The sequence below is a fragment of the Giraffa tippelskirchi genome, chromosome 5 (assembly GCF_054371585.1).
Source record: "Giraffa tippelskirchi isolate mGirTip1 chromosome 5, T2T-mGirTip1v1.2.pri, whole genome shotgun sequence".
In the NCBI taxonomy this organism is placed as follows: domain Eukaryota; kingdom Metazoa; phylum Chordata; class Mammalia; order Artiodactyla; family Giraffidae; genus Giraffa; species Giraffa tippelskirchi.
In genome coordinates, this window is record NC_137279.1 from 86520008 (window position 1) to 86546045 (window position 26038).

A 26038-nucleotide genomic window follows, 5' to 3' on the forward strand; every position below is an offset into this window, starting at 1 on the left:
AGAAAATATTGTCCCCATGAGTCCTTTCTAAGGACACTACAGAATAAACTTTGCTGCTAAGTCGCTTCAGTCGTGTCCAACTCTGTGCGACCCCATAGACAGCAGCCCACCAGGCTCCTTCGTCTCTGGGATTCTCCAGACAAGAACACTGGAGTGGGTTGCCATTTCCTTCTCCAGTGCATGAAAGTGAAAAGTGAAAGTGAAGTCGCTCAGTCGTGTCTGACTCTTCGCGACCCCATGGGCTGCAGTCTACCAGGCTCCTCCGTCCATGGGGTTTCCCAGGCAAGAGTACTGGAGTGGGGTGCCATTGCCTTCTCCAAGAATAAACTTTAGATGGCCAAAATAACTAGACACATGGAAGTATGTACTGGTAGTATTAAATATGTAATTATTAAGGAACTAATACTAAGCAAGGCTTGCAGAAAGATACACTGTTTAATGGCTATATGATTGTGCTAGTTTCCTATGGCTGTTCAAGTTACCATAAATTTGGTGTCTTAAAATAACAGATATTTATTTTAAATCTCAGTTCTGGAGCCCAGAATTTCAAAATCAGTTTCACTTGACCAATATTAAAGTGCCAGCAGGTTGCCTTCCCTCCAGAGATTCTGGGGGAATATGTTCCCTGCTCTTGCAGCTTCTGGTTGTCGCCAAACTACTTCAGCTTGTGGCTGCATTATTCTAATCTCTGACTCCTCCAGGATCACACTGTCATTGCCTCTTCTGTGTATAATCTCCCCTTACTTCCCTCTTATAAAAACACTTGTGATGGCATTTAGGGCCCACCTAGATAATCCAGGGTAACAGCCCCATCTCAAGACCCTTAGTCACACATGCAATGCCTTTGCCTTATAAAGTAATATTCACAGGTACTAGAGATTAGGACCTGGACACTTCCTATAGTGCCTTCTTCAAGAGAATCTTTAATGAAAAGTAGCTTTAAAGAAAGTATCAAGAGTAGTATGTTATGGAAGTGAGGCCTTTCTACTGCCATCAAGGAAAGAAAAAACCCTAGACAGATGGTTAGAGGCAATGAAACCCATATATTACACACTCTCTTTCTCCCTTTGCCTAGAGTCTCAGGGCCCCTGTCTCCAGCCAGCTTCTAAAGGTAGGGACCTGGACACTTTCTGAAGGGCCATTATTCAGTCCACCACCAACAATCTAGTACAATCATCTTTTTAAAAGATGGAGGATAAGGATGGCATATGCAAAAAAAAAAGTTTTAGGTGTTTTCAGTATCATTATTGATGCTGGGGTTAGTATTGTTATTCTGAGACTGCTGACTGTATATTGTAGAATAAAGCAAATGGAGAATAAAGCAATTCTTCACTCCCTACATACTTGAAAATCAGAATTCACAGTATGGAAGAACGAACAGATGAAATATAGAAAAGACAGGTAAAAACCCTGAAGCCTTGAATTCTAATTGGAAATATGAACTCACAAGTATGTTCATATCTATTCATTCTCATGCTTTCTCTTCATAGTTTCCCAATTCTGTCTGCTGAAAAAGATCTAGAAACAATGGTCAACTCAAAAAAAAAAAAAAAAACAACAACACAGCATCCCAAGCGCCTATATGGTGGTCCTGAGAAAAGATTTTGCATTAAAAGACATCAAGTCTTCCTGGAGAAATGCTGATTTGAGTCTGAGCTGGAAAATAAATGAAGAGTGGAAGAGAAGGGGAAGGAGAGCAGAGGACGCAGAGAGGATCAACCTCCAGAGCTCAAAGAGGTGCCAGTTACCAGACTGTGTATTCACAAAGGTTAAGAAAGAATGTATCATAGGGAGGGGAGGAATGCATCCATCGGCCCTGGACATAGTTACTCACAAGAACCCAACACACAAAGGCAACTGCTGGCAGTGTCCAGCCAAATACTTAGCAGGCGGGAGAGAGCTTTGACCTACGGATTTTGAATATTCCAGCTTCACCAGGGAAATCATCACCATCATGTGGGAGGGCACCCCAAACCTTCTTGGCCTGTTAACATTAAGTATACCCAACCACCCCTCTGATGGGGATCTATGCCCCTACAACCCCCACCCTCTTATCTGCAGGGAGATGAGTGCTGCTTGTGCATCCACAAGAATATCCAGTCACTCCGTCAATTACATATTCCACCATAAACCCATCAAAAGGCATTCTGGCCCAATATATCAGGCTCGTCAATTGGCATAACCCAGGTCTTTTCAAAAATGTCCCTGTTCAGTGAATACATCAGCATTTCTCCTGGCTACATACTGCAATCACTTGGGAGCTTTTAAAGTTACAGTGATAGTGGAACCCCGGCCCAGATACATGAAATAAGAATCCCTAGGAGTAGTGAGCATCTGTTTCTAAGTTCTCCCGGTGATCCCAAAGTACAACTGGGTTGCAAAGTACCGTTAAAATATGAAATTAGGTTTCAGAGGAAGCAAGACTAAGGGTTAACCCTTGAAAAATGGGTTGCCCTTTAAGGCTAAGACTCTGACCCCTATGAAGGACACAGAGGCCTCCTTCTTCTTAAATGCGTACAATATCCAAGATCTTAGCTCAGTCTTTTTCCTCCTTTGCCCTTCTGCAGAATGTGACCCTGCAAGATTCTGCAGTTTTTCAAAACTCTTCTCCTTTGGCTGCAATAGGGAAAATTGATGACTAAGACTTAAAAGACTTTTTTTTCATGGAGCAGGAAAAGGTGTAAATATTTGAGAACAGAAGACAAGTAATGAATAAATTCTGCTTACGTGTAGTTACACTTGAGCAACACATTGATGAACGGCTAGGGGAGGAAGGCACAAACTCCCGCCTCCCACACCTCAGAGAGAGCGAGCGGCACCTCCACAGCCGCGGCAAGTGCAGCCCCACGTGCAATCTGGCTGGGTTCAGGCTGTTTGCTCTAATTGATCTGCCAGCCAGTAGGTGGGCCTTAAGTCATTGGGATGTGACCACAGAAGATATGGGAAGAATAAAAGAGAATTGCAGAGTGTTCCAGTGTTCCAGGGATCTTGGAGACCTTCTAAGATTTCGTTTCTAAGGAGCTCTTATTTTACAAACCAGGGGACTGGAGTACAGAGAGATGAAAGCGACTTGTTTAAAGCTTGTTTGATCTAACAAAGGGTAGGACTGGCATTGAAAACCAGTGCAGAACTCTTCCATGCCTCCTTCTAGTCTTGCAGATCCTGCCCTGCCTGCTGCATAAATAGACCATTATGAGAAACGAGTACTTGGAATGGGGAGGGAAGAGGAGGGCCCACATCCCTCCACATGACATAGCCAAGGCGTCAAGGCTTCTCCCTTAGAAGAGGTGAGTCAGCAGCCTCAAGTGTGTGCTTCAGACATACTTTTAATGAAAAACAACTTCAAGCTACTCCTGGAAAGAGGAAATAAAAAATCCCTAAAAGGCATCACTGTCATCGTGCACTTGACATCCACAGGACCCAAAGGTCACTGGCCTCAGTCTCTAACAAACCGAACTCTTGCCGAATTTCATGCACCCCCTACATCAGTTCAGTTCAGTTGTTCAGTCATGTCTGACTCTTTGCAACCCCATGGACTGCAGCACACCAGGCTTTCCTGTCCATCACCAACTCCCAGAGCTTGCTCAAACTCATGTGCATCGAGTCAGAGATGCCATCCAACCATCTCATCCTCTGTCGTCCCCTTCTCCTCCCGCCTTCAATCTTTCCCAGCATCAGGGTCTTTTCAAATGAGTCAGTTCTTCGCATTAGGTGGCCGAAGTATTGGAGCTTCAGCTTCAGCATCAGTTCTTCCAATGAATATTCAGGACTGATTTCCTTTAGGATGGACTGGTTGGATCTCCTTGCAGTCCAAGAGATTCTCAAGAGTCTTTTCCAACACCACAGGTCAAAAGCATCAATTCTTCAGTGCTCAGCCTCCTTTATAGTCCAACTCTCACATCCCAGAGCTTTGACTAGACGGGCCTTTGTTGGCAAAGTGATGTCTCTTCTTTTTAATATGCTCTCTAGGTTGGTGGACTCTTGGAGGGCACAAACAGAACCCCCATGCTTACTGTAATAGCTACTATATGCCAGGCCCTCTGCTGGTACTACAGAAAAGATTGCATTGGCCATAAAGTTTGTTTGGGTTCCTCAGCAAACCCAAATGGACTTTTTGGCCAACCCAATATAAAGTTTAACTATAATAACATTTTATGGAGCCTATGGTAAGACAAGTGCACAAATATCAGATTATAAACCAAATGGTGCTATAGTAATTCAAGGAATAAGAAAGAACATAGAGTTGGGAGGTGAGGAAAAAATTAGTATCTGATGAACTAAGCCTCATAAGATAAGCGTGGAGTTGATGTTTTCATCCCAGGTCTACAAAAACAAAGCCAGCTTCAGGCCACAGATTAAATTATCCTCAGGAGAAGAAAAGTGAAACCCACACCATAAAAATTTTTAGCATCTTGCCAAGGGAATGGCTGGGAGAGCACCATCACCAAATACTGCATTCTTGCCCCAAAATGTTTTTTGAAAAATACAACCAACAGGATTGGGAAAACCACTGGGCTGGGCAGGAGAAGCAGAATTACTACAGTGGACAAGAGCCATATTTGGGATCCTACTCCTAGCAAAGGCACCAGATAATGTGGTGAGGAGCAAAGCAGTGTACTGTATACCCAGAGACATCAGCTTCATTCATTCATTTGTTCATTTAAGATCAACAGTGCACCTATAACGTGTCAGGCACTGTGCTAAGCCTGGGGAATTCAAAAGTGAATCAGACACGGTGCTTCTTTCCACATTCCACAGGCCAGGGAAAGTACCACCTGGAGGAGGCCTGGGGGCTGGAGGGAGATTGTAGAAAACAAATAATTGTAACATAAGCGGTAAGGATAAACAGACAGCCTAGGACACAAAGGGAGTTGCTATCTAATATCCCAAACAATCTAATTAGCCTCAGAAATCCATCATGGGTTTGTCATCAGTTTCTTACAGAATCCCTGCATGAAGTTTTTGTATTTCAGCAACTTCTAACAAGAGGCTGGAAGGGAGAAAGAAATGATCTAATCCTAACTTGCTGAGACTGTCAACTGTCTATGTTTTTACAGCCTTGATTAGCATCCCACTCAGTTCTCAGAAGGGTTCATTCGGACACAGTTAAATCTCATCGTTTTGTCTAAATAGACCTTAAATTGCCAAATCTCAGCAGCCTAAAATGATTCCTAAACTCTGAGATAGTATAAGATATCAAGACTGCTCTAAAAAGAGAATTCCATATAGGTTATTAGGACACAGTGTAACTAAGGGCCCAGCCCACAAAGAACAGTTGAGGAACCCATACAGAGATAAGTTCAACCACCTTTCAAGCTCATACAGCTCACATAGCAGAGTGTCCTCCCAGTGGATGGAGTTCAAAGCTCTATCTTGTGACTTGTAATAACTCAGGGTAAGTTCCTTGGAAGTGAAGACCATTTAACTTTGTATCTTTTCTACTTCTGATTCTCCTTCCCAAATAAAGCCTAGCCCTAAGAACACAATATATGCTGCTGTACTAAGCCTTTCTCTGCAACTTCTCTTACACCTACCCTTCCATTTCCATGCCTGCCATGATCGTCCTCATTCAAGTCCTCACATGTGGAGATGTCCTCAGCACTCTTTTCTATTTTTACAACAACTCTTATCCATTTCCTCTTCCTAATAAATAATTCTGTGTGTGCACACATATACATATGTGTGTATGTAAATACATGTGTGCATGCTAAGTCGCTCAGTTGTGTTAGACTCTTTGCAACCTATGGACTGTAGCCCACAAGGCTCCTCTGTCTATGGGATTTTCCAGGCAAGAATACTGGAGTTGGTTGCCATGTCCTCCTCCAGGGAATCTTCCTGACCAGGGATCAAACCCACTTCTCCTACGCTGCAGGCAAATTCTTTACTGTTGAGCCACTGGGGAAATGTGTGTGTGTGTATAGTCCATGTGTGTGTGTAGCCCGTGTGTGTGTGTAGCCCGTGTGTGTGTGTGTGTGAAGCCGGCATGTGTGTATATGTATACATTATATATACACGTGTGTGTACATCTCTGAGAGGCACACATTTTTGTTCCCTACTAAATGGGCTTCCCTGGTGGCTCAGATGGTAAAGAATATGCCTGCAATGCAGGAGACCTGGGTTTGATCCCTGTGTCAGGAAGATCCCCTGGAGATGGGAATGGTTACCCACTGCAGAATTCTTGCCTGGAGAATCCCATGGACAGAGGAGCCTGGTGAGCTCCTCTGTTGCACCATGGGGTTGCAAAGAGTCAGAGATGACTGAGCGACTAACATTTTCATTTACAAATGAAGCCACATCTCTCAAGCCTGGTATTTAGAGCTTCCTGGGGTATGTAAGGGTCTTCCTACTTCTATTATTTTCTTATTATCTCCTCTCCCCAGCTAACACCACAGAGTTACCTTTCCTCTCCTCTTCACTTACCTAAAAGCTACCCATTCACTTTATTTACCCACATAATCATTTCAAACTAAGAGATGCCCTCCTTATACCTTTTGGCAACTTCTGGAGTAGAACACAGGCCCTCATTCCAGCCACTAGCATCTCTCACCTGAAATATGGGATGAGCTTCCTGAACAGTCTCTCCAGGCCTATTAGTGCCCCTCCAACCCACTCTCCACAAAACTGCTACAGTGATATTTCTAAATCTTAAGATGTATCATCTCATGCTCCTGCAAGATCCCTTCCAAAGTCACAGACTAAGCCACCAACAACAGCTGCTTCTAAAAACTGTCCTGGGTTTCAGGGACGAATATAAACGGATGAGCTCTACCCCATCACAGCAGTACCCCCACAAACAAGCTCATGAACAAAGCTCAGTAGAACACCTCTGTGCGGAAAAAGCAAAGCCTCATTCCTACAAAGCCTTGGTCCAGTTCTGCCCCAGAACTGGATAGGGAATGACCTTGAAAAAGTCACTTAATACTGAGTGTTTGAAACCACAACAATAAAAGGGAGAGAATGACATCATGCAGCACAGATGGGAGGATTAAGTGAGAAAGGTTATGAAACACCTGGCAGAATGTCCAGCACACAGTATGTGCTCAGTACACAGTACTACCACTGTGCCTGTCTTTCTGTGTCTCCCCAGCTGGGCTGGCTGACTTCCTTCAAGTCACCATCTTGTTTCATCTCTCTGACCTTCAACACCAAGCACTGTGCTCTAAACACAGTACAAGCATAATACACACTTCCTATGTGATTGGACTTACTCCTACCTCTGCATTTAGAAATGTAGGAACACATCAAAGAATACAAGTTAGATTCAGAAAAGACTATATGGGGAAAAGAAACTCAATAAATCTAAGAGAGTAAAATGAAGGTAAGTGATAAGAATTTACAAGGGAGTACACAGTGATTCATAAAGACCTCCACTTAGTAAAGCCACCAGGGCCTTTCGATCTTTCCACCAAAACTACCTTGGCCTGTTCCAGCAGGCAAACACTGAAGATTCTCCAAGTGTGCTCCTCGATTTGATTGGATTGGATAGAATCAGCCAGGGAGCTTCTAAAACTCCCAATGTGCAGAACTCCCATTTCCAGAAAGATGGAGTCAACATACTTTTCCCTATTCCTTCTGCGATCAACCACCAAAACTCCAGGAACTATAGATCAAACAAGTACAAGACAACTCTGAAAGATGAAGAGAAGGCGGAGCAGCCAGGGACCTCAGCACTCAAGAACCACATGGCAGTCGAGTTCTCTGGGTTCTTTTTGCCCAGACCTGTTGCTGGAGAAGCCAGTGACCCAGAAACGCCAATGAACACAGATAAAAAAAAAAAGATCCCAAGAGAAACCCTCTTTCCCTAGCCAAAGGCAGCCTCATATGAAATGCCTCAGAGAAGGCTGAAAGGGAAGCTGGGATGCCAGGAAGTGACCTACAGGTGACCAGGCCTCCTCCTCTCCTTGCTGGGGTTTCAGAGGAGTCCCAGTGAAGAGTCAGAACTTTCACCACCAGCCAGAGTCATGAGGCAGAGCGTCAGGGGAGACCACGTGAGCAACAGTAATGAGGCACTCTGGCTCCATCGCAGAGTGGCATCAGCTGAGACTAATAAATGATCTCGTCTTCCACCCCACCCAACAGTAAGCAGGCAGCACTCCTCTCCCTTCATCAGCCCATTGGCAGAGGCATCTTGCCAAAACAGATTTAACTGAGATTCAGAAAGTCATAACATAATACCCAAACTATCCAGGTTTCTGTTTTTTGCTTTAATTATTTATCATTTTATTTTTTAGTTGTGCTGGGTCTTTGTTGCTATGCACAGGGTTTCTCTAGTTGCGAACATGGGCTCTAGGACATGCAGGCTTCAGCAATTGCAGCACTTGGGCTCAGTGGTGTGGCACATGGGCTTAGCTGCTCCACGACATGTGGAATCTTCCCAGACCATGGATCAAACCCGTGTCTCCTGCATTGGCAGGTGGCTTCATACCCACTGTACCACCAGGGAAGTCCCACCATCCAGGCTTCAATCAAAAATAATGATTTTTACCATCATTGTAGGGAAAGAGCAAATTAGCCAAGATGGTAGTGGTCAGGCTCTCTCGCCCCACACCCTCTCGCTCTTGCCCCACATTTTGTAAATGACTATGTGACAGCTGAGATCACTTATAGCACTGTGCATGCACATCAGGAGGTACTCGCTTGGCCACAAGCTTTTGTTCTATAAGCATATATAAGCCACCTGAAAAGGCCCTTGTAGCTCTTTTACGGCTACATTATGGCTGCGTTATGGCTGCGTCCACTGGTCAACCACAAGAGAATACAGCATGTCTGCTGCTGCTACAGTGGCTGTGCCAGCCCAGAGAGGATAAACTCATTTGCAGTTTCTACACCTTGAGTTCTCTTCCAGCTTCCCCGCTCACGTCTTGCCTACCATGGATTCAGCGAATAGTGCGCACAGTGAGAACAGCAAGACAACTGGAGTAGCTGGCAGGATCGGCAAGACAATCATCATTCTAGGAACTGGCTTCCCAGGTGGCTCAGTGGTAAAGAATCCACCTGCCAAGCAGGAAATGTGGGTTTGATCCGTGGGTCGGGAAGATCCCAGGGACCTCAGCACCCATGAACCACGTGACAGTTGAGTTCCCTGGGTTCTTTTTCCCTCACATCTCCCAGACCTGTTGCTGGAGAAGCCAGTGACCCAGAAATGCTAAGGAACACAGAAATGCAACCCACTCCAGAATTTGTGCCTGGAAAATCCCACAGACAGAGGAGACTGGAGGACTACAATCCATGGGGTTGCAAAAGAGTCGGGGATGACTTAGTGACTAAACAACAACAATACTTCTAGGAATCAGAAAAATCTCAACATGAATGAGAAAAGACCATCAAAAGATGCCAGCGCCAAGATGACAAATATATTAGAATTATCTGACAAGGACTTTAAATTGGCCTTCATAAAAATGCTTCAACAAGCAATTATGAATATGCTTGAAACAAATGGAAAAACAAAATTTCAGCAAAGAAACAGAAGATATAAAAATTGCAGCACCCACGGTACACTCCATACTAATTGAATTAAAATTGCTGAGGATTACCAGCCATTAGTAATTATTTTTAACTCCCTAATGATTCCAATGAACAGCCAAGTTTGAGAATCAGTGCTCCAACTTGATGGTTCTCAAACTAATGTATCCATCAGAATCACCTGGACAAAGGTGATAAAGGCAAAGAGATCCAGGCCCTCAGCTACTCCAAGACTGGGCAGTAGCATTTTAATCAGATTTCATGTGATTCTAATAGATCCAAAAGCCTTAACTAATCAAAGCAATTTGCAGGCGATTCTCCTCATTTCAGGAGGCTGCAAAATTCCTGACCTGAAACAGGAAACAGCAAAATTTAAGTGACCTTGAAGCAAGAGGTAAAGTTTCAATTATACTTTAAAAAAAGTTTCAATCACACTTTGGATATGGGTGCCCAGGATATAGTGTATTTAACCTGGACTGCCAAATTTAAGAGAAAAATTCCACACATATTGAGGAACAGTTTGAAAATGTAGTTACAGTACAGGTTATACGTGTTTATGGGAAATAACATGGGAGCGAGATTAAATAGTAGCTGTCACTTGGCCCATGGGAGACATTAACCTTCTTCTTGGCAGCAGAAAAAGAAAGGGCTTCCACATGAGCACCTCTTCCCATCCAAAGAGACCACAACAAAAAGGGAAGAGGTTATAATATAGAAAAAAAGAACACATCCAAAGAGCTTTTCCATTGTGTACTGTGGGCTAAGATTTCCAACCAAAAGGCAACGTCTCCTGGGTTGGAAGTTTTTTCTGGCATTTATACTTTCCTGGAAGGACCCTGGAGGCTCCAAGTGGAGTGGAGAGAACTGGTCCTCAGAAAAAGAGCTGAAAAAGGCAAGGAAGAGGGCGTGGAAGATGACAGAAGGAAGAGATGCAGTCAGGGGAGTGGATGGCCACCATCACACAGGAAGTGCATAGGCAGAAGCTCAGCGAAGAATAACTCTCTCCAGGAAGGAAGGGCCTCCCAAAGCCCCTCTCCTGCCCTTATACTTACTCACTGATGCCTTATTTCCGTATCTGGAGACCATCAACATGGCCCACCAGAGGTGGCCTGTTGCCCACTGGCACACAGCAGCTGACCAGCCCCTGGTTACAGACTTAACCTCAATGAGAGGGGCTGAGACCACCACCTTTAATAGACCATTTGCCCATTCAATCCAACCTAGAAGGATGGTCTCATCTTCCTCATCTGAAAAAACGGAACCAAGAATACCTACCCTCAGGGAGCCACTGTAAAGATTAAATTAGTTTTGCATATGTAAAATTCCTAGAACCACGAATTGAAAGTGGTGAGTACCGGGCAAACATTAGTTCTTAGCATTCTCAAATATATTCAGCACAGAACTTAATAGTGCGAGACTGCTGGGGTTTGACTCAGGAATTTTTTCATTACTGAATGTGGACCGTGAGCAAGTTTCTCTGCCTCTCTGTGCCTCAGCTTCCCCATGAGTAAAACTCAAATGAGGAGAGACCTTACCTCACAAGGTTGTTGTGGAAGACTAATCATTTCCTGGAAAGAACTTGGCACAGTGCCTAGAACACAGTAAGTGCTTTGTAAATAACAGTGATTGTTATTAGCCTTCTGTGATGTAGACTGCATGAGGCAGGTATGTGAGGAGTCCCTTTCGTTCTTAAGGAGCTTACAGCCTAGATTAAGACATAAGAAATGTACACCAGCAGGGAAGAACATCTCAGAACATGGTACATGTGATGGTTCTGCAAGCATGCAAACAGTATTTCTCTCTAAAGTGCTCACGTACAGGCTGATGGAGTTCAGAATGTTCTCAATACAGGGAGCACTGGGCAAGTGCTCTCTTCTTAGCCACCCCTTTGTAGGAGTCCCAGGCTGTATTCAACTCTCAAGATCATTTCAACAGTTCTGGAAAACACTGCAGCTTCAAGAATAGGCAGAGAGGGGACTTCCCTTGTGGTCTAGTGGTTAAGAATCCACCTGCCAACGCAGGGGAAACGAGTTCAATCCTGGTTGGAAAGATCCCACGTGTCTCTGGGCAGCTAAGCCCACATGCTGCAACTACTGAAGCTTGCATGCCCTAAGGCCCATGCCCTGCAACAAGAGAAACCATCTTAACAAGAAACCACCGCAAGGAGAAGCCACCGCTCCACAACTAGAGAGTAGCCCGACTGCTGCAACTAGAGAAAGCCTGAGCATAGCAACAAAGACCCAGAGCAGCCAAAAATAAAACTACATAAATTAAAAAAAAAAAAAAACTTAAAAAAAATAAATGATAGTAGTAGCCACTGTCCTCAGTTCTCATAGATGGACCCATAAGAGTATAAGACACACAAGTCTCACTGAAGTATTGCAGAAAACCAATTTAGTTTCACACAAGAGATAGGGGACTAGGAGTACAAAAGCGTTCCAACACTCTGGGCACAGAACTTGCTGGAAGTGCCATTTTAAGTAACTTTTAAAGCCAGCTGCTCCAGTAACTTAAAAGGAAACATGATGCTGAATATAACAATTGAAAAGGGAATGGTAAGCATCACAAGGTATTAATTAATCCCATGATGCAAGATTCCTCCTGCTTAGATTACCTCTGCTTAAAGAAGTATTTATCCAAGAAATTCAGAGAAAGACCGTGAAGACAGACAACATACTGTACTTAAGAGTCTGTGATTTTTAATCCGAATGAGGATTAAAAGGCTGGAACAAATGTGATGGGGGCATGTACCAGAAGCCAGTTAACCCCTCCTTATTCCTTCCCGAGGAGGATGACAGCTATTTTAAGTTCACAAAGCAGTCGCACTGTCTGATTTGCAACTTTAGGAATCAAGAATAATACAGTAGCTAGATTTTTTTAAGCAGACATGTAAAATGAAGATAATACACTACTAGGTCTTTGATTCATTAGCGGAAAAAACAGAGTATATGACAATTTTTAGATTAAACTATGCACAGATGAAATTTAAATTGCAATCTGCAGGACTAAACAACAACAATAATAAAAATAGTGACCCACTCATTGCCAGGCACTGTGCCGGGTATTTGCATGCATAACTCATTTTCTCCTCTCATTAACCCTATGAGGCATGTGACATTTGTATCCTCTTTTTACAGATGAGGATGCTAAAGGAGAAATGTTAACTAACTCAAACAAGTTCACACAGCAAGTGAGGGACAGAGTCAGGATTTGAACCCAAATACAATTTGGCTCCTGAATCCATTTACGCTATGCTGTCAATCAAATTCATGTTATAAAAACTATAAAATAAATAAAGAACTAGGGGAAAGGGTATCAAATCATTAATAAGAACAGGTTGAAAATATTTTCTATTGATAAATGACAATTATCTACTCCTAAAATTGGCCGTATGTTCTACAATCAAAGATTCTAAGCCTGCTGCACGTTCATCAACAGAATTTCATTTAATTCAGGGAAAATGTTTACCTGGCACTTTCTTTGGAAGGCAGTGGCATTCTGTCAGGTGGGGATGGGGAATACCTCCTGGGATCAGGGACTAATCTCACTGGAGCCTGAGAGTTACAGGCCTAAAGCAAGAAAAAAAGCCAGAGGAGACCGGAGCCAGCTGAGGCATCTCCCACCCTTGGGTAATAGAGCAGGGTCCTGGCAGTCCTTGTAGAGAGCACCTTAGAAATTATATTCATCGATTCAAAATACATTTTTTTCTATATGCAAGGCACTGCAGTCAGCAATGCAGAAGACACGAGGGGGCAGAGTGACAGGGACCCTAATGATGACAACTGGGGGGATGAAAATCAGACAAGGGCAAGCAGCTATAACACATACCAGGGTTTAGTCTGTTCCTTCCACATAGAAGGAACTACTAACATCCACTTCACAGAGTGACAGTGGGCTAGGCCTGATATACAGATGGGGAATCACAGGAAAGGTTGAGGGAATGGTAGGTACCCCTTTTGGGTTGAAGCGTGGAGTGATTAAAGGGAATCACTCAAAACCAGAGAGCCCTGAATATCAGGCTAAGAATTTTTGACCTAATATGGTAGATTTAGAAACTTTTAGTGTTTTGAGTAGAAGGATATCACAATCATATTTCAGAATAATTAACAGGGCAAAAGTTTATAGGATAAAGTACAGGTCTCCAGAAAATAATTGAAACAGTATGGTGAGAGGTGGTGTGCATCTGAACCAGCCAGAAATGAGAGGGAACAATCAGAATGCATGGATGGGTATCACTGTGAAAATTCAAGGATGCAGTAACTGACTTGAAGTTGGGGACAGGGGATGTCTGGGAAGAGCCTGGCCACAAAAGGTACTCAGTCCATAGCTGAGTTCACTGTTATATGAAAGGATTCAAGCACTGCTCCAAAGTGTCAGTCCTGGTGCCTAAGAGGACAGTGGGGTCATCTAAAGAAGTATAAAGTGTCAGAGAGATTTGAATTCAACATGATTGAGTGATGGGATTAGCAACATGTTCAGTGGGGTAGAGCCAGACAGCAGGAAGCTAAAAGAAAGATCTGGAAACTGAACTGGAGTTAGAGATCCAGGAGCCAACATACATAATGAGGGGTAAGGATGAAGGATGGAATCAAGCATTCACCGGAGAGGCCAATGAGCAGAGAAAGAGCAACCAGCAAAGAGGAGAAGGTATAGACGGGGGCTGTGCATGGCCAACAGAGAGCCTGCAGAGAGCTGGATGAGGCATCCCAAGAAAGACAAGGACAGGCCGTTCAAGAAGAAAACTCAAAAAGGTTGAGGACAGAGAAGGGTGACAATCGAACAATTCCTACACAGCAGCCAGAAGTGGGAAGGACACAGCCAGGGACTGAATGAATATTGAGAAACTGCAGAGAGTAGATCACTCTTTCATGAGGCTTAGCTGTAAAAGGAAGAAGACAACATACTGATGAATAAACAGGTGGAGAGAAGAGAGTTTTCACATAAGGGAAAGTCACAGCACACTCCTGGGTAGAGGAGTGAGCCAATGGGGGAAGATGGAACCTTGCAAACATTAGGGTGGGGAGTGATGGGGTAATGAACAGACTAAGGAAAGGTGGGCTAGCAGCAGATGGAGGACCAATGAGTCTTAAAAAGAAAGAGGGGAGAAAAAAATTAATTCTACTTCATAATTTAAAACTTTTATGTTTCAAAAGCATACCAAGAAAGCGAAAAGACCACCCATGCTGCTGCTGCTGCTGCTAAGTCGCTTCAGGCATATCCGACTCTGTGCAACCCCACAGACTCCAGCCCACCAGGAGCCCCCATCCCTGGGATTCTCCAGGCAAGAACACTGGAGTGGGTTGCCATTTCCTTCTCCAATGACCACCCATAGAATAGGTGAAAATACTTGCAAATCTACACGATGAATTTGAATACAGAACATATAAAGAACCCCGTGGCAATTAAAAAAAAAAAAGACAATCCAACTCAAAAATGGGCAAAAGATCTGAACAGATACTTCTCCAAAGATTTGCAAATGGCCAATAAATGGCCATGAGAAGATGTTCTATATCGTTAGTCATCAGGGAAATATAAACCAAAACCACAATGAGATACCACTTCATACCTACTAGGATGGCTAGAATCAAAAAGGTGGATTAAAAGAAATATCAGTGAGAATGTGGAGAAATCAGAATCCTAACACATTGCTGTGGAAAAGTAAAATGCTGCAGCCACACTAGAAAAACATCTACTTCTGCTTTATTGACTATGCCAAAGCCTTTGACTGTGTGGATCACAACAAACTGGAAAATTCTTAACGAGATGGGAATACCAGACCACCTTATCTGCCTCTTGAGAAATCTGTATGCAGGTCAAGAAGCAACAGTTAGAACTGGACATGGACCAACAGACTGGTTCCAAATTGGGAAAGGAGTACATCAAGGCTGTATGTAGTCACCCTGCTTATTTAACTTCTATGCAGAGTACATCATGAAAAATGCTGGGCTGGATGAAGCACAACCTGGAATCAAGATTGCCGGGAGAAATATCAATAACCTCAGATATGCAGATGACACCAGCCTTGTGTCAGAAAGCGAAGAAGAACTAAAGAGCTTTTTGATGAAAGTGAAAGAGGAGAGTGCAAAAGTTAGCTTAAAGCTCAACATTCAGAAAACTAAGATCATGGCATCTGGTCCCATCACTTCATGGCAATAGATGGGGAAAGAGTGTAAACAGTAAGAGACTTTATTTTCTTGGGCTCCAAAATCACTGCAGATGGTGACTGCAGTCATGAAATTAAAAGACATTTGCTCCTTGGAAGGAAAGATATGACCAACCTAGACAGCATATTAAAAAGCAAAGACATTACTTTGCCAACAAAGGTCCATTTAGTCAAGGCTATGGTTTTTCCAGTAGTCATGTATGGATGTGAGAGTTGGATGGTGAAGAAGGCTGAGCACTGAAGAATTGATGCTTTTGAACTGTGGTGTTGGAGAAGACTCTTGAGAGTTCCTTGGACAGCAAGGAGATCCAACCAGTCCATCCTAAAGGAGATCAGTCCTGGGTGTTCATTGGAAGGACTGAGGTTGGAGCTCAAACTTCAATACTTTGGCCACCTGATGCGAAGAGCTGACTCATTTGAAAAGACCCTGATGCTGGAAAAGATTGAGGGCAGGAGGAGAAGGGGACAACAGAGGATGAGATGGTTGGATGGCATCACTGACTCAATGGACATGGGTTTGGGTGTACTACAGGAGTTGGTGTTGGACAGGGAGGCCTGGCATGCTGCGGTTCATGGGGTCGCAAAGAGTCAGACACGACTGAGCGACTGAACTGAACTGAAATAAAAACTATTAGGAAAAAGGGAGTGGAGAAAACAATGAAGTTCTTTTTCCAAAAATGGGGAAAAAAAGTAGCAGAGAGCAAGCCCATAGTGTCAAGTAGGAAAATAGGAGGGACAAGAAGGGTGGTGGGCATGGCCCCAGGCTGCTGGGAGAGCAGAAGTGCAGCAGGAGGTCACTGAGGAGCTAAGGGCAGCCTCAAAGCAATGAGGTGAGAGGAGGCAGGTAACAATGATCAAAGAAAGCATTCTGAAGATCTGAGTTCTGGAAGTAGCACATTATGAGTGAACAGTAATAAACAGCCAGTCTGATTAGGGTCTTGGATATGGGTGACTGGCAAAGGTCGCATGACACAGACAGTGTAATCTTGACCACTAAATGGACTAATGGGACATTTTGGGCAAAGGAGATGTGGCAACATCATGGAATGTACTGATAGGATAGAAATAGATTTGCTCATCAAGTTCTAAAACACCAGCTGTGGAGTAACACCCTGGGACGCCTGAGAGCAAAATAAGGGTGACTAAAAACAGGTATCGTTTCTAAGCAGTACCATATCTTTGAGACTCATCATCCCCCAAAGACTCATCTGGTCCAGGCAGAAGGTAACAATGGATTTTAAAGCATCTGGACAAATACCTACTAAGGTGAAATAACCTGCACTTCAGTGATGACATCAGCGAATACACGAGGGCATCTATCTGAATCTGTACTTATCCACGACCCTGGAAGACAGGACTCTTGTGGGTTGTGGGGGGTGGCGGGAAGGGGGGTGTGAAGAGGGTGTGGAGAGCACACACCCAGAACATTTCAGTGTCGGTTCTGATCACAGAACCAAAATCACAGCTTCTTATCACATGCCACAGGTTAGGTTTGAGTTAGAGTACTCCACTTATGGTGAATCAATGTATGTAACATCCTAACCTGGAAGCCTCAAGACAGTGTGTTTCAGATTCATCCACAGGAAATCTGTGGTGTGGGGTTATTGGAATCGCTAAAATCCACAACCACATCATCAGCCAGTCAAGCCATTTAGCAAAGAGGGAAATAATGACTAGAGAATACAGTTCAGATTTGACCAAGAACTCACAAATCCCCCACATCGCTCAGCAATAAGACAATATATTTACAGCTTTCAGACTGTTTATAATTGGTCATTTCTTCCACTTGATAAATAATTTGATACTGCTGGCTATATATATATATGCACCTGATGTTGAGGAAAGGAGTTATACACAGTCCTCCAAGAACACTCATCATTGGAGAAGGCATATGAAGGGAGAGAACAAAAAATTTTATGGTTGACCATGATCCCAAGATGGCTTCAGAATTATCTCTCATCCCACGTGCACTCTTGCACAGTGACCATGACACTCTCTGTCAAGAAGTGAAGTCTCCTTCTCCTCCTCTTGAATCTAAGCTCGGCTATGGCCTGATCTGACCAACAGAACGCAGAAGTGAGTCTGTGCACTTCGGAGGCCAGGCCTTAAGAGCTTCCACCTTCCCTGCTTGAAACATTCCCTGTTGAGAGCTAACTGCCAGATCAAAGGGCCACCACGCTATGAGGAAATCCCAGCTACCCAATGGAGAGAACCACCACATGGAGGACCACCAAGGCACAGCCATGAAGTGGAGCCTTCTAGGACAAGCCCAGCCATTGCAGAATGAAGCCAAGTGAGGGAGCCAGGCAGCACCACGCTGAACACAAGAACAGCCCGGCAAAGCCCTGACTGAATTCCTGCCTCGTGAATCATGAGCAGATTAAACAGACCTTGTCTTAGGCCACTGAGTTTGAGATAGCTTGTTACACAGCAAAGGATAACTGAAACCAACTTGAAGCCAGGAAACTAGGAATGAGTCCTGGTTCTGTTCTTACCTAGCTACGGGTCCTTGGGTCAACAACTTCCCCTCTGGACCTCAATTTCCTCATCTGTAAAATGAGGAAGTTGTAGGAGTGAGCCAAGGTGCTTTCTATCTCTGATAGGCTGTGCCATACATGCCCAATCAGTGAGGGCACTAGGCAACGAGAGCCAGGAACACAGAGAGAGCTATTACTTCAGGGTGAGGTGAAGGAACCATGCACTAGGACTCAAAAGCGCTGGAATGTGAGACTTAAGTGAGGCAGCACCTAAAACAACACATACTCCAAAGTAAGTATTCACTAAATATCAGCTATAAATAACCATTATCCTCTCATCAGTTCTGTGACCCTGGACAAGTTAATCTCTCTGATTCCCATTTTTTTCATCTGAAAAATGGAAACTCTAACGTTACCCCTGCCACATAAGGAAAAGTTTTTGTGTGTGAAAGTCCCATGAAAATCAAAAATCAACCTACAAATGTAAAGCATAACTGTGCTATTAATACTCTTATTCTTTGCACCATTATCATCAGAGGTCTTCTTTGCACCCAGCAAGCAGAGACAGTCAGTTGATGGCACTGGCCACCAGGAAGGTATACTGAGAGAGGGAAAGAGGGAGGCAGATAGAAAGGAGCCACACAGGCTTTCAAGCCTAGAAGGACTTCTACCACCCACCCATCAGCAATGGTCAGTGAGCCAAGTGCCCTTTCTAACACAGAGAGCAGTATCCCTTAAGAGCAGCTCCTCGCCCAAGATTATATTTGGAAAGAGCCCAGCACTAAAAATTTGAATAATTTTCTACATCAGAGTCAGAGGCCAGCAACCTAAGGATGCCCCACCAGTGAACCGTGAATCAGACCAACCGCCCAGCATAGAGTGAACATTCCATAAAAATTAGTAAATGAACGAGCATTGGATTTGAGACTCTACAGTCAAAGCTCCCAGGTTTAAACCATAGCTCTGCCATACACAGAGCTAAAACAGGCAACATATCCTCGTTGATAAGATATAAGAAGCATGTACACAGACCTCCAAGGAAGCAGTGAGAACCATATGAAGTACTGCAGGTGAAACACCTCTAGGATTCTGCTTGATAATTAAATGGATGGTGTGGCTTTTAAGTGCACAGAACCTCTGACACCCAGATGCCTTTCAGTTCCTAGCCATAATCTTTCAATCTCTGCAGCACCCTGAAAATGAATGCATCCATCCAAAAAGTCACTCCATCCAGTGTTGATCCTGAAAAACTGCCAGCCCTTGGGAGGCAAAGGTCTGCGCTCATTTTCCAAGGGTATTTGACAAGGCAGCATGGATACATTTACATTTTACAGCCTGTGCTTTTCCAAAACAAGGAATGAGTGTGGCGTGTATTTAACCCTGAAATCCCAGTGTTCATGCACTTCTATGGACACTGCTCAGGAGGGATGTGAAAACCAGCCAGATGAGGCACTTGCCAGATGCTCACAGGACAGAAAAGCTTCTACTTCCACCTCTGCTCAGGTCTCAGCTGACATGATTTGAATGTACTGGTGTCCAGCATCGATTACAAACAGCTGGGAGTTAGGACCCAGTTCTCAAAGTCAGCCTTGCCCTTTCTTCCCCACCTCACCATTCTCAAAGCAGAACCCTTGGTGTGCTGCACCCCAAATCTGTAATGGGAACACAGCCGGGACCAACTGTGGTTCCCCCTCCTCTTATCGAGCACCACTGTGTGTGAATCCAGGGAAGTTACTATAGGAACTGCACCACCCATGTTTCTCCAATTCTGGTCCCAATCACCTGCATCAAAGCACCTGGAATGCTCCTTAGAGGAGCTCAATCCTGGTCTCTCCCAGATGTGTCAGATTAGAATTGGGGGCGGCAACAATCAGAGTTTTCAACAACCTCGCCTGATGATTCTTATGCATGCTAGGTTATGAGTCCTAGCTAGGACCAAACTAGCAGAGACTGTGAGAAAAGAATTAAAAGGTTAAAAACACTTTAATTCTGATCTCTCTTCTGCTGCCCAGCCTTGCAAAGCAGAGTATTGGTGAACCAAACAAGACCAAAGCCAACTGTCCAGTTCATGCGTGTCCGAGAAAATTAAGTCATGATGTGAAGAAAACTCATAACTCATACCTTAAAATTTAAAAACCTGCTCACCAAAACAACAGGCCCGGACAAAAATTAACCCATCTGATCTGGTATCAAACCAACCAGATATATTCTGAGAGAAGCAAGATAAGATCTTGGCTACAGCCCCACTCTGGTCCCAGCCATACCCAGTAATTCAGTTCTGCATTCCACTGCAGGGCTTGATGTCTAGGGGAACAGGGGGTGTCCTCCTAGCTCTAGCAAATATGGTTGGAGGAAGGTTATTCAGGAAGTGGGAGAAAAGGTAAGATTTAACATCACCACAAGAAAAAAAAAAAAACTTGAAAGATAACTGACTGCACTGGACTCATATCAGACACTCAAAAAGATGTCTCATGAATTGAAGGAAATAGCCACCTGATGCAGTAATCCTTGCCTGAGATGCTTAACACCTTACCTACAAAGTCATGAAGGAGAAAAAGCGAACAGAGAGTAAAACTGCCTCCATGTCTAAAGCATTACCTTTTCAAAACCAGCAAGACAACCGACTAGGAGGGGTGGTATTGTCTGTCACTCGTCAGTGACAGGCACACAGTAGGTGCTGAGCATCCTTGAGTCTTGAGTGGAGGGCGTCAAGAAGCATGAAGGAAGAGCAGAAGCATTCCTCCCTTGTAATCGGCGGGAACCCCGGCTGCAATCTCAGAAACCAGAACTCCTCACTCTGGGAAGTGCATCACAGGGGGCCACCCTTATTCACACCTGATGGTGCAGTTCAGAGGCTTCCGCCCCACCCCCTCTCCCAAGGACGGACCTGGGGCTCTGAGCTGAAAATTCCTGTTGCCGCCCCCCCCACCCAACTCCACCGATAAATTCTTCAGCAGCAGTCCCCTACTGCTGAAACTTAACATTACGCCACAAAACTAGCAACCGGGCAGCTTTCACCACACCTCCCCCTTCAATGACTGGCACTTGCAAAGGAGTCGTGGCTAATAAGGTATTTAGGAAGTGACTCTGACACCTGGTTGGGGCTACCAGGAATCTAAAAACAAACCCACCCCTGTATTATTCTCTTCAATCAGGAAGCGAGTATTCCCCTTATAAGAGACCTTCCTGAAAGCACCTCTCCCACGGGATCCCAACAGGTAAATGATACCAATGCTTCCCTAAACCGATTCTAAAGAACCAAGTCCAGGCTGCGCTCCCCGACTGGCTTCTTCTCAGAAGGAGTGATCCGGGAAGTAACTCAGTGAGTCCTGGGTGGGTAAGGATGGGGGAGTTTGCAGGTGGGAGGAGGGGGATGAAGCAATACCGCTCAAACTTTGCAGTTACTCTTTAGCAGTTCTGGGCAGGAACCCGCGTAATTCTATACAGAGAAGGGGAGTCATCCTCCCTAACAGAAAGGCCCCCAAATCAGCCTAACCCACCAGCTCTGCGTCCGGGATGGCTGCGCATCCTATCCGCTCAGACATGCCCCCTCCAGGATAGTCCCTTCCCCGGGGCCCCTCACCTTGGCCTCGAAGCAGATGCCGTGCTGGAAGGCGTCCTCGTTGTGCAAGGGGATCCGCAGGTCGTGACCATCGTCCACAAGGTTGTACTTGGTTTTGCTGGGCATGGTGACCCGCGGTGGACCGGCTCCTCCAGAGGCGGCGGTGGCAGGAAGGGGCTGGCGAGACCGCAGGGAGGGGAGGCGGGAGCGGGGGGCGGCGGCGCGCGGAGGGAGAGCAAGCGGAGGGTCGCCGGGCGGGAGGCGCCCCGGCCGCGCGGCGGCCGTGGAAGCCGGGACTCGGAGAGACGCCGAGGGCCGGGATGCGGGCGACGCGAGCGGCGCTGTGGCCGCGCAATTCCTGCGGGCGAGGAAGGCGGCGGGGGCGGCGGTGGGAGCGGGCAGCGCGGCGCCCAGGCCGGGGGAGGCGAGCGGTGGGCGCGCGGCCCACGTTGGGGCTGGGCGCGGCGCTGGCCCGGGAGCAGAGGCGCGGACAGCCCGGGACGAGGAAGAAAAGGCGGCGGCGGCGGCGGAGCTGGGTGCCTGTCACGGAGACGCCGGATCAGCAGCCGGCAAGCGACTCCTCCTGCGGGGCGGGCCCGGGCCGGCTCCTCCCGCAGGGCGCCCAGGCTCCGCCCGCCGCCGGGTCCGCCCCCGCGCTGCCCGCCGAGCAGGTGAAAGTCCCTGCGAGCGTCCGCCCGGCTCTGCCCGCGTCCTAAGGCCGGACCCCTGGAACTGCGCCCTGACCCTAGACAGCCGGGGCCCCAGGAACGCAGGCTCAGTCCTGGTTTTGTTTTTTACCGTCGGAGTCTGAGCCAGGCTACTCACAGTCAGCAGCAGCGGCGCCTCGGGTTTTCTGTTTTTGTTTTGGGAGGGGGGAGGGGCTGGTGTTTATTGTTTTGTTTTTATGTTTTACCAGGAAGGCCCAAGTCCTGGCCCGTATGTATGCAGACCATTAATTCTGAGAGTTTCCTTTCTCTGGAGAATCAAGACTGCACCCAAATGGAGGACGGTCGCAGGTGCTTTGTGTTCGTTCCTTTGAGCTGTGTTTTGTGACTTGTATTATTGGGGGGTTGTGGGGATGCCTTTGGGGGTGGTTTTAGTATTAATATTAAAACCATAAGCCTCATGGAAATGGAATAGGCCGAAGAAGAGTACCAGGGACAAATGAACCCACAACGTTTCTATTTTCTTAAACAACCTATAACTGGTTGTAGACAAAATGGGCTTCCAAGTTGTTTCTGATATATTACTCTTCCTATCTTAGGAAGTGCTTCAGTTCAATTTGCTTATTGCTAAGAAACGGCCCATTCACTTTTCTCCTTTACACCAAGAGTTTTTTTGCCATGCAAAAATGTGCAAAGGAAGCGGGGTGGGGCAAAGGGACAGTTAGTGACCAATTATTTATCAGACCCCGTGGGTAGAGGAACATGGTTTAATACTACCCCCGAGTCAAAAGTAACCAGACAGACTGGTGCCAAAGCTAGCCCAACCTGAGATCACTGAGAGCCAATGGTCAACAACTCTGTTGAATTCAATTTAAACCTACTAATATCTTGTGGACACATCCACCCAGAACAACTTGACATACAGACACTATTGTTGTATAGTCAAGGCCCCAAAAGCATCACAATAAAATTACTTTCAAGAGGCATGTCTTCCTATAATATTTCTGTGATACATTTATATAAGAGAATGCATTATTGTCATAAATCTATTTCTTATTTTGCCCCATAGTGCTGAAGTACAATTGCTCTTTCCTATATGTTGCCTGATCCCTACCTGCTGAAATTACTGGTCAAGATGTAGCCTCTTCTGGGATATCTCCTTATATGAAAGCAAGCTGATGACTAAAACAAATTAATCACATACCTTCTGCTGTATAAACTTTATTATATCCATAAATATTAGTAAGAACCAAAAATAATTTGCACGGAGGAAATGCACCACTAACCTTTTTATAAATACAGGACATGAAAGTCTAATCAGGCATGTTTGACTCTTTGAATGTCACCGTGGTTTTAATATGCATCGTAATACCCTCTCTAAAACCTGGCACAGGAACTCAACAACTAAAAGGCAAGACCTTAAGTAACTACTACATTTGTATCTCATATTCCCTCCTGAATTTAAAAAGTCTTCTGAACTCCAAATGGCCTTTATTTTAATAGATTAACTTGGGTCCCACTGGAATGCTACATTTACCAGAATTTTGTATCTAACTCTGTAACACATTCTTTGTACACCAGACACAAAAAGCTGAAGCCCCACAGATATTTCAGGATCTAGTACAGAGACTGCTACATAGCAGACATCCAATAATTATTTATGGAATTGAATAATAATAATAGCTAATATTCATTGAGCTTTATGTGTCAGGCATTGTAGTTAGAGCCTTGCCTATATTATCTCATGTAATATTCACAACAACCCTAAGGTAAGCCCCATTTTATGAAGAAACTGAGGCAGAGAGGATTGCATAACTTGCCCAAGGTCACACACTTAGAATGGAAAGAAGCCAAAATTTGAATCCAATTCTTTGTCAAGGAGTGTTTCCATTAGCCTGGATTGCCATAAAAATCTTACTGCAAATGACATGCATATCAAATGCAGGGTCCATGTTTTATTTAGGTGTTTTTTTGTTGCTAAGCTATATTTGCTCCGCTTCAGTTAGATGAAATGTTCCCAAAAGGAGGGGTCTGTCCTCTGCCTTGGCCTCCACTTACTATAACATCAGAGCTACGCAGGCACAAAAACACCCTTCTTCCAGAAACAATGGACATCCAAAGTAATTTCCTTTTTTTTTTTAGCAGATATTTCAATCTTGTTTTTGCACCTTTAAATACAGTTGAACTTCACTCACAGTATTTCCAATTTTTTTCTATCTGTTAAAGTGAATGATAGGTACATGTATCATTTTTCGTATCCTTTAGTACTTTAAACACTGCATAATACGATTTTAATCTGAAGTATGTTTAATTAAAAAAATAGATTGCTAAAGCATACAATGCTTCTTATGTTAAATTTTATTAAAATTTTGTTTAAAAATGAATCAGAAAAAAATCCTAACACAGAACTTAAGAAATGGAAACTATTCAGAGATCTTCTAATCCAGCTCCTTCATAAATTCAAAGGAATAGAAACCCAGAGAGGTTAATTTGCTTAGTCATCACTATAGGCTGAAGAAGAAGTGAAGTTAAGTCGCTCAGTCATGTCCAACTCTTTGCCACCCTATAGACTGTAACCCCTCCGGGCTCCTTTGTCCATGGGATTCTCTAGGCAAGAATACTGGAGTGGGTTGCCATTTCCTTCTCCAGAGGATCTTCCCAACCCAGAGATTGAACCTGGATCTCCCGCATAGCAGGCCGATTCTTAACCCTCTGAGCTACCAGGGAAGCCTAGATCTCCTAACTCAGTAATCTTTTCATCACACAAATATGGATTTAAAATAAGTTGATGGCAAACTTTACTCTTAGCACATTTAAAACTGAGAAAATTAGTTTTTTATCATAAAATACCTGCTTTACTATGCTAAGTACATCCTGTGCTTTGTCTCACTTGACTATATGAGGTAGGTACTGTCAGTCCCCATTGTAGAGGTGAAGAAACTGGGGCTGAGTAAGAGAAGTAGCTAGTGTAGGTCATAAAGCAGTAAGTCCTAAGAATCCTTTCATGACTGTAACCAACAAAGAATGAAGAGTATGTCAGCTTGCTCAGTACTGCTCAGATACACAAACAGAACTCATAAAATCTTCTTATAAATAATAATATTAAATGTTAATATGTAATGGTTTCTTTCCATTAGCTAACACTTAACTCCAAAAAGCTCTGATTATGTTTTCATGGCACCATTTTTACTTGACAGGCACATAGATTTAGAAATCATTAGCCCGTTTTGAAAGGTGTCAGTAAAAATATTAAGTGATTTCTCTGCCATCCCCCAGCAATATCCTCTATCACTAATAGTCTCTAATCCAAGTTTGGTTTATTATGATCTTTTATTTTGTAAGCAACAATTTTCTTTTGGCTGTACTGAGGCTTCATTGCACATGTGGGCATAGTAGTTGCAGTGCATGGGAGCTTGCTTACCCTGCAGCATGTGGGATCTTAGTTCCCCATCCAGGGATTGAACCTGCATTCCCTGCATAAGAAGGCAGATTCTTAAGCACTGGGCCACCAGGGAAGTCATAAGCAACAATTGAGGATGTTTGTCCCATAAAAAAAGATTATTCTAAAAGGTATTGCATATTTTGATGCTGGCCTACATATTTTTCCCCTTGTAATTGAAATTGACTCCCTACACTGGTAAGTAATGGGGGGTACCCCATTACAAGAGCAAGCTACATTTCCTATTGAGTCATTTATTTCTGTTTTAAA

The 26038-nt window shown here is 44.4% G+C and overlaps 1 protein-coding gene across 2 annotated transcripts in view; it reads right to left on the bottom strand.

Moving 5' to 3' along the window:
- NOS1AP (nitric oxide synthase 1 adaptor protein) overlaps positions 1-22466 on the bottom strand; it is a 339905-nt gene extending 317439 nt beyond the window's left edge. For both annotated transcript variants that reach the window (XM_081491516.1, XM_081491514.1), the window contains exon 1: positions 21686-22466. In XM_081491516.1, coding sequence (XP_081347642.1) covers positions 21686-21790 — 105 coding nt within the window. In that variant the 5' untranslated portion in view covers positions 21791-22466. The remainder of the gene's footprint in view (positions 1-21685) is intronic.
- Positions 22467-26038: the final 3572 nt, after the last annotated feature.